Source organism: Syzygium oleosum, unplaced genomic scaffold (genome assembly GCF_021117445.2).
Source record: "Syzygium oleosum isolate NSW1041296 unplaced genomic scaffold, Sole_v2.1 Sole_v2.35, whole genome shotgun sequence".
In the NCBI taxonomy this organism is placed as follows: domain Eukaryota; kingdom Viridiplantae; phylum Streptophyta; class Magnoliopsida; order Myrtales; family Myrtaceae; genus Syzygium; species Syzygium oleosum.
Genome location: NW_026607519.1, coordinates 2506938 through 2521735, shown reverse-complemented (window position 1 = coordinate 2521735; position 14798 = coordinate 2506938). Strand labels below are relative to the sequence as shown.

The 14798-nt window shown below is 38.9% G+C and overlaps 1 protein-coding gene across 4 annotated transcripts; it reads right to left on the bottom strand.

Annotated features, from left to right (window-relative positions):
• Positions 1-523: 523 nt before the first annotated feature.
• Positions 524-7163, bottom strand: LOC115676901 (ubiquitin carboxyl-terminal hydrolase 4). 4 transcript variants are annotated; one of them, XM_056305187.1, is made up of 7 exons: positions 6642-7163; positions 5967-6080; positions 5375-5473; positions 4353-4541; positions 3955-4136; positions 900-1333; positions 524-822 (listed from the first exon to the last, which is right to left on the bottom strand). In XM_056305187.1, the coding sequence occupies exons 1-6, from the start codon at positions 6756-6758 to the stop codon at positions 928-930; spliced, it is 1107 nt and encodes a 368-aa protein (XP_056161162.1). In that variant the 5' UTR covers positions 6759-7163; the 3' UTR covers positions 524-822; positions 900-927. The 4 variants fall into 4 exon arrangements, with proteins under 4 accessions (XP_056161162.1, XP_056161161.1, XP_030455791.1 ...); XM_056305186.1 differs by having other exon boundaries at positions 914-1333; XM_030599931.2 differs by having other exon boundaries at positions 524-1333.
• Between the last annotated feature and the right edge of the window lie 7635 nt (positions 7164-14798).

The window sequence follows — 14798 nt, the reverse complement described above, 5'->3', positions numbered from 1 at the left end:
ATGGATCTCCTATATAATGTACATGGAGATTTTATAACTTCTTTGAATTTATAGCTTCTTTCGAATGAAGTGGGCATCTTTTTCAATGATTTTCATGAAGAACAATGCTGACTGAATTTAATCTTAGTGTGTATAGATCAGAAAGATATCAGATAAACAGAACATAAATTCGATAATCTTATTTGGACTCAACCCTCCAATCTTCAAACGGCATCAAATTTATCTCCCCTCCTGAGCACTAGCAACATACAAGAAACATGGTGGCTTTGGTACCTTAAACTAGTACTAGTGCTTCTAGTTAAACACTCCCACGCAGAAAATGTCTCTTTTTAACACTCGAGCCATAAAGATGGAAGATGCAAGAAGTGTAATACATGTCTTGCACTGTTGAGTTGGCCAAAACAACCTTCAGTTTGGCTGAAACAATAAAAGACTAAGGAGGCCCAGGTTTATTGCTACAATTAAGCACTAGAGCTTTTTCAACACCTACTCAACAAATGGCATTAATCTTGCACCACCCACCTGAAGATGTCAATAAATAATTTGCAGCTCACAAAGAAGTACAACGCCCGAAAGCTCAAGAGACAACCCAGAATCAGAATGGCCATGTACTACAATTTACTCTAAAATGATGGCAAAATCGACAGCAAATTACCACTCGGGTAATAGTCTTTCAAAGCCAACATATACAGTGCTGTTTCCCCCTCTTATTAGTAAGAAAAAAGGGACAGTGTGCTTCCACCATAAGCTGTACACGGACCATCAAAGTATACACTTTCCAGGACCCATCTTTTATCTCAATGATAGCTGGCGAACCGATCCCTGAGAGGTTGTAAAGGAGGGCAAAGACCAATAAAAAGGACATAAAACAACAAAACAGGCCAGAGTGGTTAAATTACCTAATTAAGGATACTAATTCCCTTCTTCTCAACTCATATGCCCGTTGCCAAGTCTCTCATAGAACAAGATGTAACCATGATCTGTATTACTCGAATATTCCTGTGCCGATCCAAAGAATGTCTGCACCGCGGACTCGTCAATCATCTCTACATTTTCGTCATCAAAAAATAACCAGTGGTTGTGGCTCTTCACCAGGCTAACATAGTGGCCATGGTTCGGCCCACTACCAACATGGACAACCACAGCAAATAAGGAATATTCAGAATCTGCATCTTCTACGGTGTTACTTAGCTTCAGCTCCAGTGGAAACACAACGCGATAAGATAACTTCTTGTACCGACCGAGTTGCTCGATGTACTTAAACCTCTTCAGATGGATGACAAGGATTTGAGGTGGCTTTTTTATCTTCATCCTCTTCTGAGCTTCTTGCAAGCTGCAATCAATTTGTTTAAGGGTTCAGTTTTGCCCAGTGTTACCTCAGTAGTAGACAACCAAGAAAGACGATCAAAGAGAAACATAGCATTTTCAGCATCATCCATGTGCATTTGGAGTAGAATGCAACTACCATTAAGCAAATTTGCCAGGTGTAAGAGGAAAATCTTGTTAAAAAAATATATGTTATCACCCACTGTGATTTTACATTAAGCCAAAAAAAGAAAAAAAGACAGCCCTGTCCTCACCCGCCTCACACATTAGAAAACTCAAATTCTAGAATGCAAAGTACGTCAAGCTAGCAGACAGTTTCCCTCTACCTAACCAGTGCATTTATAGTCTTCCATCACAGAGAAATTTGAGTTTAAAATGATACTGCAATTAGCCACTATCAAAATAGCACAGAGACCTCAACTGCCATAAACCATATTCTGCAGCCAAATGCCTTAATAGCCCTTGTGATCCATTTATAGGATCAATGAATTAAAGTTGGAATCCCCAGAATTCGAACTTATTAGACCCAGGTGAAACTGCTGTCAGAGAAATGCAATATATATTCACAAAGATACATTTCCTTTCTTCTGAACTCTGCATGAACACTTATTTCAGTTTGCCATATATAGAACTCATGTGCCACAGAAGATTATAAGAAACTCTAGAAATTTGAGAAGAAACCATGCTAGACAACCACCAACCATAATATCAATAGAAAAATAATATATATAAACCAAACTAATGGCTGAAAAATAATTGCTCATTCAGTTTCTAACTGTAAAGTCACCTTCATTTCATGTAAGTTGCTTTCCAGTCAGAAGAGATTTTACCTGGAAAAAAATTTCCAGGCAAAAGCAACTTCAATAATGGTTTCAATGTTTTCCCTCCGAAACAAATGATGGAGTTGTACCACACTATCATGAAAATGCCCGTGTTTAGTTACATGTGGAAAGGGGAGTTATTGGGACTGACTCAACTGGTGGTCGCCAGCCACCATAATTGTGGTGGCGGTGACAGCAGTCAGTCCATAGTGGTAGCTGTCGCAGACAAAAGCACTAATGACGCTGGTGATAAGTAACTTGCATAATTTTGAAAGCTATAATGAGTTCGCCAGAATTCATAGCAGGAAATAAAAAAGCACAATGGTCTCTAGAGAAAAAAAAAATTGTGAATTAATCAACCATCTTCTCTGGACAGCCGGTCGGCAGATAATATTAGTTCTGGTTTATAAATACTAATAGCTTGCTGTAACTGAGAGCCCAACAAGAGAAGACAGCTAGCCAGGAACCTTCCTTCTAGCCAAGAAACACAAAAATGAGAAAACTCACATCGTCTTACTAATTCTGGTTCATTTGGAAGGAAGTCACATATAAGTGTTAGAGGGCACCAAACATTCACAAGAGTATTCTCATTTTTGGGAAGAACTAGACAATAAGCAAACATGAAGAGAGCCTATAGTATCCATCATAGCAGAACTTTGGAGTATTCACATAGCCTCAAATTTAAGAGCGAGAGGCCACACTTCTATGACATCTTTCTCCAGCCTAAGGCTCTTTCAACATTTATCACGTTATATCCAAGTGATGCCCCACACAAGAGAACTCACAGAACCAACAGAACGGAACCTCTTCTTCTTATACAGATAACACTTCCCAAAGGAAATGAATAGAAAATTTGTGAACGGAGAAAATGTACACTGGGAGGTTAGAAGAAGAAAAAGTACATCAAAATAGACAAATTTTATATGAATGACATGTTTAAAGCAAAGCACCAGAGAACTATTGTGAGTATAAAATTGCAGTTAACAGCAACTCAGCACCAACGTAATGAAAAAACTAAATCTAAACTTCATGCGAGCATTTAACAAATGAAAGAGTCGAAAAATAGAATTGAAAGCAAACATAAATCTAATATCCTTGGACACGTCATCTAGAAGTAAATAAACCTACATGGTCCTCACACCAAAAAATTCATTGACATGATCCACATTAACTCTTTCTTTGCCACTAGATTTGACTATCAACAACTGTACATTGCTACCAGAGTCACTTGCTATCCAAAGTATAATAACAAAGTAAGCACACTATCTAACTGAAGAAACCAAACAGAAAATAACAACTTGTGTGGGTTTCAATTAACAATGTTTGGGTTACATCTTCCTTAAACTAGACAGTGTGACGTGAGATCTGACTCAATCTATATCGACCTTATAGGCATGTCCTTTCATTTTTCCAACTTTAGCAAGTCAAATCTTACATCTCAGAACTGCACCATATTGGCGGAAAAGAAAAAGAATGGTCTTCTCAATTGGCAGCTGTTCATGTCATTAGCCAAGGAACTACAAACAAATTTAAGCTTTCAGTACATTGAAATCTTTACATATTTCACATGGACTTGAACACCAGAACTAGCGGATTGCTTGCATCGCATCTCATGGCAAAGCAATAAAGAAAACATAAAGAAACTTGAAGGAGAAGGCAGGCCATAATGCCAGGAAAAAAAAAAAAAAAGAGACTCCATTGCCCCTCAATTAACAATAAAAAAGTTACAATCCTACTATAAGTATAATGATGGTCAAGTACTAAAAGAACTAGTATAAGCCAGAACAGAAAAAGTAAAGCTACAAACCTGCAGCATTTGTCACAGAAAAATTTGTCCTCAGCATTTAATGTTTCCGTTGAGCTAAAGTTTTTTAGACAGCTTGTTATTGAACTATTCTGTTCAATGTCAAGACTCAAGTCAAAGAAAGTTTCATCTCTTGCAGTTACCGTCTCGCACCGCAGACACCTCGTCTCATTTGTAAGTATTCCCTAATTGACAAACACAAGTAAAAGCAAAATTCTTGTATGAGTTTAGCAGAATAATAAATATAAGTGTAGGCATGATCATAAACCTCGGCCATCAACAATTATATGAGGATGACCACACAAGTTATTACAAAGACCAAAGCTGTAACTTTATGAAGTCTAAATCATCCTCATAGAAGTTAATGTTATCAGTAAATAAATAAAACCAGCTGAAAGCACCTGAAAATTCTTGTGCACCCAAGTATCTAATTGCTCCTTCGGGCCACCGTTAGCATGGGCATTCTTAGGCCCGTTTGCAGTCTTCTCAGCAGGTGATGATGCTTCTTGATCATTCTTGGCAGCTTGGGCCTCTTTCTCCAAAGTATCCACAATTTCATTGAGCAAAAAGTTCAAAAACTCATGTGCATCCTGCCAAAAACAGTGACATTGGCATTTTACATGAACACATTTCCAAGAGAATAATAAGATAGTTATAAGGAGTAGCAACATAAAGAGGAAAACGGCATTGCTGACTCATGACTATCTTCAGCGATACCAATAACAAATTGGAATGCACTTGATCAACAGGAATGCCTGATTGGCCAAATCCTTGCACTATGTTCACAACACGATGAGGAAATGAATATACATAATCTCCAACACAAATTCTAATGCTATCATTAATTGCATATATTAAGCTTCTTCTGGCAATGGTTTATATCGATGGGTATTTTGGAGAAAACACCTGGAACTCCAATAACAAGAAAATGGTTGAGGAATTATACGATACCATACTCCTCTCTCAAATCTTTTCCAAAACCAAACAGAAATACAAGAAAAACAATATCTGCGAAGTAATTTCTTTTACTGAATATCTATTGAGAACTATAATCGTTCCCTATTAGAATAGGAATTGCTCAGATGTCTACATTGTTAAGCCAAGGACCTCCTGGATTAGATAAATCACAGGAAATCCCCAAGGAGCTTGACAATTGCCATGTATCAAGTAAGTAGCATGAAAGCTCAGTTGAGCTAGAATGTATCATAATACAATCCTCGAAGCTCTCTTGTTTCCCATACCATAGATCACAACCAATGCTTACTATTTTGCCTTCTACACCAACATGTCCACTGTAGATCAAGAATGGAAAAGATTGAAGATTTAGCTCGGAAATTCCTAACAGAGGTGGAACGTTTACAGATGCAGTTTTCCCCAATGAACATGTTTGGACCACAAAGAACAAATAAGAAATCACAGCAACCTGGTGCATGTAGCTTCGGAACAGCTCATTTTGTTTCTTTAATCTCTGGACAAAACGTTTTGGAGCAATGACACCGGTTTTCTTCTTTTGTGAACTTATCTGCATATCAGAAATAATCATCATAAGCTCAGACCTAGAGTTAGAATAGGTTTTAGAATAGTGGGAGCCCTGCTCGGGGAGAACAGGATGTATAAGAAACATCATGCAAAGCCCTTAATAAGTGGAACAAAAAAAATATATATTAAGCACAGAAGATTTTAAAATAACAAAGCAGAACTTCACAAGGGAAAATGAACTTGAAAACCTCCGTCGACAATTTAAAAGCCACTTCTTCATAGTTCATACATCCACAATGGAATTAACAAAGATTTTAAGAAAAATCATCAAGTACCATCAATGATAACACATGCTACAAAGCAAGACCATATCCGTAAGTGATTAACACATACACAAAGGATTACTGTATGAGCACCAATAGCAGTACAGAGTTTCAAATGAACATCAATAGCAGAACAGACGATTACCCTAATAAAACTGCCGACAGTAGACAAGCAATGCAGCAGGTAAAAATAAAGTCAGAAGAATTTCACACCTGCGTAAATAGGTCTGCAAGGCACGCTAACAGGTTATCTTCATCTCCAATAATTTTGTTATTCGCGTAATAATCAAGCAGTTGGTCGCGAAAGGGCACGCAAAAATAGAGGGCCTGCCCAGGAATTGGAGAGATATCGATGAGCGAAATCACCGTAAAAGTACATTTAGAAAATCGAATGAACAAACTCCTCAACGAAAGTTTCCTGCTGTCCAATGAAAACCCCCAAAATCTACTTCCCAACAACAGATAACTCGCAGAAGTGATCACCGGACGACACAAAGCATAACCCACATCTGTGTCTTGAAAATTCCCAACAGGTGACCATTCAACCATTAGCTTCAAAATCCATCCTAACCAGTAATCAACAACTTTAGGCCCACCTTCACATCTTCACAAGATAAAAGAACCACCTTGCAAGCTATGAATTCATCAAAAAGGGGCTAAACCAAATCAAAACGAACCCATCAGCAAATGACCATCCAAAACAGAGAAAGTCAAACCAGACCCAAATCACCCAAAAAAAAAAAGGAACGAAAAAACCGAAACCCCCATCCCACAACCGACCTCGCTCGAAACAAAAACAACCCCGATTACGAACATCACCCCACCCGAAGCGACCGCCGTCGGAAATCGAGAGAGAGAGAGAGGGGAGGGAGAAGGAAACCCACGCACCTGCAAGACGCTGTTGCAGTAGCAGGTGTTGCCGAAGTTCTCGAGGCCGAAGTAGCGCTCGCCCTCGGGGAACTGGTCGCCGAGGGCCTTCTCGAGCTTGGACCCCGCAGCACCCATCACCCTCAGACCGCGAATCGAGAGCAGGCGCAGGTTGGACAGAGGATGAGCCAGGAGTGTCGTCCCTTTCGATTCCCCCTCCAAAATGGCCCCCCCACCAAAGAATTCCCCCGACCCGATTCCCCGTCCCACGAGTTCCGCACCGATTTCCTCCTTCACGAATTCGGCTCCGCGGCGCGAGAGAGGAGGAGGAGGAGGAGGAGACAGACAGCAACCTTCGCAATCGAAATCGGAACCTGCGAATCAAAGTCGCCTTCGCTCGGCTTCCATGTCGTCCTTCGATTTCGTGTTGTCGTTCGTCGTTCTCGGCTGCCTGAAATTGGGGGGGGTTTACGCTTCGTTCTGAGGAGAAAAAGGAAAAGTAAGGATGGAGGGGATGAAAGAGGGAGGAGGAGACCGGAGAGGAGCCAGCAGCCAAGGAACAAAGGAGACCCCTCTTAAAAAATTTGGAATACGTGCCTTAAAAGTTATAAAACTTGTCACGAACATAAGATTGAGTTTTTAAACTTACAAAATATATAATCTAGTCCTAAAATTTATCAAATTAATTTAATTAAGTTCTAAAATTAACACCATCTAACTTATTAATAGAAAATGATAACGTGGTGCTGACGTGGCTTATTTTAATATTTTCTCACTCTTATGTAACGATATCGTAGCTAAATTATGAAATATAAGACCGAACGATGTCATTTTAGCCCTAATTTAATTTTAAAAAAAAAAAAAAACAAAGCCGCAAACCAGTGGCTATGGCCAAGCCCTCACTAATGGCCACAGCCACAGCCGTCGAGAAGGGCCGGTGGAGGTCGCCTAGGCCTTCCCAAAGCCCGGCAACCCTCGTTGGGTCAGGCGATGCCCCGGCAAGGGCCTACATGCTCGTATTTGGGGGAGGTCGTGACCCTCGCCCTAAATCTAACTAAGGGTCGCCGACACAACCCTTGCTTGGGGTCGGTAAGGCCTCGCCCAATGTTGCCCACCCCAAGTGAGGCCACTGGCTCTCGGTCAGATCTGGCCAAGCCCTCACCGGTGCCCGTAGGCACAACCGTCGAGAAGGGTCGGCGGAGGTCGCCTAGGCCTTCCCAAGCCCGGCAACCCTCGTTGGGCCCGGGCGATGCCCCAGCAAGGGCCTACAAGCCCGGATCTAGGGGAGGGCGTGACCCTCGCCCTAAATCTGACTAAGGGTCGCCAACACGACCCTTGCTTGGGGTTGGTAAGGCCTCGCCCAACATTGCCCACCCCAAGTGAGGCCACCAGCGCTCGGTCAGATCTGGCCAAGCCCTCATCGGTGGCCGCAGACACAGCCGTCGAGAAGGGTTGGCAGAGGTCGCGAGAAATCACAAACGGGTACATATGTGACAAACGGAAGGTAAAACCCAAAATTGGTACATCCGTCAACTATTGCGTGTCATTTAACAAAGCAATTCGACAGTAAAATTTAACGAAAATTAACGGAGGGTAAATTTGTCACAAGTGTTCTAGTTTGGGGTTTTTAGTGGTCAAAAAATTAATTTGGGGTAAATTTGTCACAGGTGTACCAGTTTAGGGCTTTTCGTGATATTAACTCTAATTTAATTTTTATTTTTTTAACTTTTTCTGACGTGGCGTTTGTTGGACATCACATCATTGCCACATGTCTCAATAAAAGTAATAAAATAAGACATATTTTTCGTTAGTAAGTTAGACGATGTTAACTTTAAGACTCGATTGAATCAATTTGACAAGTTTTAGGACTTGATTGCACTTTTTGTAAGTTTTAAGAGTCAATTGCATTTTTGTGTCAAGTTTTAGGACTTCTGGTGCACATATTCCTAAAAATTGAGTAAGGAAATTATATTCAATTTTTAATAGAGATCTTAAAAAAAATTATTATGAAAATACTTGAATAATTTATGTGAAAAGAAATTATAGGCTAAATATATATCTCATGATTTGTTATTTTTCTTAGGAAGGTTGTCATGTGATGGAAAAGATTCAAATTTTAATACAGATATATGTAAGAAATGATATAGAATTATTAACTTACGTATTTACTCGTGGGTACGACATTTACAAAATACGTATTTGAGAACATTTGAGAATGGGCAAAAAAAAGGGTTTGAGATCCATGAAGAGTAGGAGCACAAAATTACTTTATATAGTAATACAAATCGTGTAGGTGCTGTTATTAAGCATACTTAATTAAGAATACTATTGACATAACTTTGGGAATGCAGGAAGTTTAAACTCAGTGAACTTTTGTTATTACGTCATGGATCCTCTTAAAAATATTCGTGGGGCGCTTATAAAAGCATTATGCAATTTGGTATAATTGAATTTTCAGAATATTGATTTGGGAACCCAAGGACAAGACTTAGGACTAGCTCCCGGATTTCGTCTCAAGTCGAGCTCCTAGGGACCTATGTCCAAGTGCCGTGGTCCCATTTTCGACCCTTATGGTATTGAAACTCGCCATTAGGGCCCTAAGACCTACGGGCGAAAGCCCTGATTTTGGATGAGGGATCAATTGACCAGGATAAGTCGGTCCCCTGAAGATCCTTATTTAGCCCCCTTGAGTCTGGAGTTCGACCGTCTAGTGTCCAATGTTTGCGATCCCAAGTCTGAACATCGGCTTCAAGGGTTTTGCCCCCCAAGATCCTGGATTGGAGCGCCTGAATCCCGAGTCCCAAGTTCACGAAACATGGTACCTAGTTCGGACATTAGAGTCTCAAGTCCGGTCTACGGCGATGGCTAAGATCAAGTCAAACTAAGGAAAATGAATTGCAATCTTAAGAAGTGTAGATTATGCGATTAACAAAGAGGTGTGATATGTCTTATTGAATAAGATGTGAAATAATTGTTCCTAAAAATTCCATGAGTGGATTTGTCCAATGAAACAACCTCTATTGTGTTTGATTGTCCAAAGACTTTTTCAAAATTAACATACATTGAAATAAGATCAGAATAGGATCAAATGTTTCATATGATGTGCATTCTTAGGTTAAAAACAAGATAATAGTATTGGATATGGATACATTTATTATATAGGATAAAAAATGCATCCCTAACAATGCGGACTCTTTAAAAAAAAATTTAATATTCTTCACCTACGTTAACTCACTTCACAGGAGTTGTTGTATCAAGATGGTCCCGTAAAGCGAGATTACATAGTAATTTTCCCCGTGACGATACCCTTGGTATAGAGGGACTAGCTTTACTTCCTAGTCCAATGTGCCTTTTCCAGCTTACTTCATCCCTAATGGTAAGCCAACTTGATCAAATGCTTGGACAAAAAAAAAAAAAAAAACAAGAACTTGATTAAATGCAAGGTACCGATTATAAATTTTTTTGACTTGAATAGAAGCAAAATTTTAGGGTAAACTAGTGGTTTCCTGTGCTTTTGCTCGAAAATCAAAATCCCCTCTATTTTGTTTAGTTAAGCATCCCTCTAGTGTTTAAGATATTTCACATTAATTTTTGTTATACTTTTGATTTTTCCAGTTGGTTTTTGCTAATATGGACCGTTGAAACGCCGAGGTGGACAGTCGAGATGTTAACATGGACAATCGACTTTTTTGAAATGATTGCACGTTGGATGGAAAAACAAATATAAAACTAAAGGAATTGAAAATGTTTGAAAATGTTTAAAACAAAGGGATCTATGTTTCTCCAAATTAAAAATGAGCGGTTCCAAATTCCGTATAAGTTCAACATGGAACCTGAAATTTTTTTATTGGAACAGGTTCTTCATTTTTTGAAATAAGAACCTACCCTATATACTCTGGAACCTGATTGTCACGGGTTACAGGATCTACCCAAGTTCCACATATATTATTAACTGAACGATTACAATGAATCATCACATTTAATAATCATCATGTGTTATCACAATCCACTTACCACAACTTATAGACACACGAAGAATATGAAACATTAACAAAATAAAAGTCTCAATCATAAAATAAAAGCTCAAACTACTAGTTTCATATTGGACACCATGGAATACCATGAGATTGCGAGAAGATATAGACCAAGAAAAACACAAAAGCTTATTTCAGGTTCCATGTTCCACTTACTTGGAATTTAGTTAGAAATTGGAATCCACCCATCGAAACAAATTTCCCAATTTCTGAAATCAGAAACCTACCCTGCATACCTCGGAATCTAGAATCGTACAGTTTCCCACCGGTCCGGTTCTCAGCTTTCAGATATCATGCTCACCCCTAATCCAAACATAAGAAGAAAGGAAAAAAAACAATTAATCGGTACAACTCCAATTAGCTGAAAATTCCAACAGAAATTGATGGCATTTTCTTCTTCAAATGTTAGGCTCCATTTGTTCCACAGAAAATTAATAATTTAGAAAATATTTTCCTAAAAATTCTTATTCGCTTACATAAATAAATGAATGAAATATTTTTATTATTCATGAAAATATTTAGACATAAATCACTATTGACAATAAAACTATTTTTCATCGATTAATTATTTTAAGCGATTTAAGAGATTATTTTTAGGAAAATATTTTTCAAATTATTCATTTTTCGCAAAACAAACAGAATCTTAAATTGAGTTCTGATCATCTCCGCCTTCAACAAGACCTATTAGTTGTGGTGGCCATGGCCACAAGCTCGAGTGGCTTGGCAGCCATGGATGCGGAGCTTGAGCTCGAGCAATTATGGATGTCACTAGCTCAAGCTTTTCATGGCCATGGACGCACTATGCTTGAGCTTGAGTTGCTTGTCGTCGTGGGTGTTGTGAGGCTAGAGCTTAAGCGGCTCCAGGCCATGGATATATCTCGAGCTTGAGTTCTAGCGACCATGGCTGCTGCTAGGAGAGACGAAGATAGTTCTTTTGATAGAGTATACGTTTTTTTTTGTTTTATATAAATGTCAACAATGATAAATGTTGGGATAGGCGTACCAAAAGTCTTAAAACTTGTGACGAAAGTGAATTGAGTTCTAAAATTTTCAAAAAGTACAATCATATCTTAAAAACTTTTCAAATCAGTGCAATCAAATCTTTCTGTTTATTCCATCCAGTTTAATTGATGGAAAATTCTGATCTGGTATTTTTATCATTTTTTTAAGACACATGGCGCTAATGTGGAGCCCACAAACGCCACATCAGAAAAAAAAATGAATATCTAAAAAGATAAAAAAAAATCTAAAAAAAACAAAGGATAAAAGCAATAAAGGAATAAAGACCAACTTACATTGTTCATCACCGTCTTTCTTTCGTTATGCGCACGCAATGAACAGTTGTTCTTCTTTCCCCATACTCGCCGTATCTTCTCTTCGAGTGGCAGGAATGAGGAACAGTTCCCTCGCCTTAAACTTGCTTTACATCGAAGAAAGAATATTCATCGTTAGACAGACAAAGTAGAGCGATTTTCAAATAGAACAAATGTGATGCGCTGAGATTGAAATAGGGATCTGCCTGTAGGTAATCTCCAGTTGCTTCTGCTTTTAGGGTCGTCGAAGATCTTGAGGAGGTCTTATATTGGTAAGTAATTTTCACTTCCTCCTCCTTTATTTACCCTAACTTTTAATCCGGGGTGGGGGCTTTTGAAAATGCTACTGAATGGTGTTTGGTAAAAATATTTTGTAAAGCTACTTTGGGCAAAATATTGTGTTTGGTGAATTTTTTTGCAAATGGATTTTGAGAATTGTTTTATTTATTAAAAAAAAACAAAACCTACCATTGCCGGAGCCGGCGCCGCGGCCGTCGCCGGGGTCGGGCGACCCCTGGCCCGGCCAGATCGCCCCGCCGGCGATCGCCGAGGCTAGGCGACCTCGGCGGGTCACGCGACCCAGGCGACGGCCGCACAGGTCGCGCGACCTCAGCGGCGTCGCTGGGTCGAGCGACCTCGGCGCGTCGCCCGAGGTCACGCGGCCCGCCCGGCGACGCCCGTCCCAGCGACCTCGCCGGCCCTTCTCCTCGCCGGCCACCCTCGCGGTCGCCTCTCAGCCATTTGCTTGTGAAGAACGCTTCAACCCAAAAAAAAAAAAAAAAAAGGTGAACAATAGCATTCGTGGAATGCTAGCATTTGGCCATCTTAAGCCAAACTTGAACCAAACATTTCTGGCATTTTGGGAAAGGGCTTTGGAGGCTTAAAGCCCCTTCCAAAGTGAACCAAACACCCCTTAATGCTGGGTGGGGCTTTGAATTCGTAACACGGCTAGCTCAAACGTACGACCCTTCGAATCGGCGAAGGATTTGCGCATATCTTCCCATAGCCGATGCTCACGGAGGAGTAGATTTGTCAAGCGGGTGTGTTGGGTCGGGTCGAAAATGGTCCGATCCAAATTGATCAATTTGACTTACTTCCATATAATACAAATCTAATGACTCGCATACGACCTAACCATATATTTAACTAAATCTAGGAAAACTCATACCCAAACTGAGGTGAGAGTACGGAGTGAGCAATCGCGAGATCAAGTGAGAGGGAGAGAGAATGAAGAGAGAGTCATTACCCTTCTAAATTTATTTTTGACTAATTTATTGAATATAATTAGCTCGTATAACAACTCAATCCATCAAATATGAGTTAAGAAATAAGTTTATGATCCATTTCGACAAGTTTACGGAGGAGCACTAGAGGAAATAGCGCGAGTTCTCTAGCCTCTCATACAGTAAGTTTAGGTTTGTGGAAATTAGAGAACAAATATGAATAGCTTACGCATCAATGAAAGAACAAAGAATATCAATTCACTAATTGCTTTTTTTTAGTTCTTTTATGTCCTATTTATATTTTTTTCAATTTTTCAATTTTTTTTTCTGATATGACAACAAATCTGTGCCACATGTCTTAGAATAGTGATAAAAAAATCCATGTTGACATTTTCTATTGGCCAAATTAGATAGACTTAACATAAAGACTTGATTGCATCAATTTAATAAGTTTTATAACTTGATTACATTTTTTGAAAGTTTTGTGGCTTAATTGCACTTTTACCACAAGTTTTAAGACTTATGGTGTACTTATCTCATAAATGTTTGATGGCGTCAAATCAATGTCGGCAAATTTTGTCATCGGACAGATTTAGGAACGACTGATGACATTTTTAAAATTTAGAGGAAATCTTTTAAATAAAATAAATATAGAGGGATGGTTTTAATTATCACGCAAAAGTATAGAAACTATTGGTCAATGAACTCGTAACTCTAACTGATATAGTTGCACGGACACATGCAATACATTATGTAAGTGTAATTCTAAGTCATGCTCACTGTAATTTGGACGAACCTCTTCATAAATTTTGTCTTATATTTATAGAACTTGCCATAGATGTAAAATTACTGTGAAATGCTTGTATGCTTCAACTTTTTTCGAATTAATCGTATAATTATGCCATCTCACATTCGTGATTAATGAGTAAGTATTCCATGAAACTAGCACACGTACTAAACTCAATATGAACCGCAAAATCTGATGAGATTCACATTAGATCTATCAACTATAGTGTTATAGATTCTATTTAGTATATATGCTACATCCATATAAAATTTTCTCTCAATTAACCAACCATCAAGGTCAAGTGCCCATCTATTTGTCAACTCTACCTTCTTTGCTCGAACTTTTTGGCTACGTCATCGAAGGGATATCAACATTTCTAATTGTCATAGATATAATGAACCAAGAGAGATCTTAAATTGCACAAAATCAAGAGACCTTGGGTCATTAAAATATAAAAAGTGGTCCTAAATTTTAGCTTAATATGTAATGTTGTTCCTGAATTTTTAATTTGTTCAATGTTGTCTCTACACTTTAGCTAAATGTTATAATTTCATTGATTCAAGTTCGAAGGCAACATCGAACATTTTCATGTAATCCAGGAGCTAAATTGAATATGTCCTAAAAGTTCATGAACGACAAAGCATAGCATATTAGGCCAAAATTTAGGAATCATTTGTGCAATTATTCCTACAAAAGTCAAGGAGGAGGGTGAAATTGAAAAAGCGGCAAGGAACTAGAGCGGAAAATGTAATCGTCGCAAAGTTTAGGACCTGATGTATAAATAAGCAAAAGAAGCGACAACGGGAACCGAGCCTTATCTT

What these genes read in the sequence shown, in the direction of transcription:
- LOC115676901 (XM_030599931.2), bottom strand. Translation starts at nt 6,758, where the DNA reads ATGGGTGCTGCGGGGTCCAAGCTCGAGAAGGCCCTCGGCGACCAGTTC. An exon ending in ACTGCAACAGCGTCTTGCAG is followed by an intron (nt 6,081 to 6,641) that starts GTGCGTGGGTTT and finishes ATTCCTGGGCAG; the next exon opens with GCCCTCTATTTTTGCGTGCC. An exon ending in TCCGAAGCTACATGCACCAG is followed by an intron (nt 4,542 to 5,374) that starts GTTGCTGTGATT and finishes TGTTTTTGGCAG; the next exon opens with GATGCACATGAGTTTTTGAA.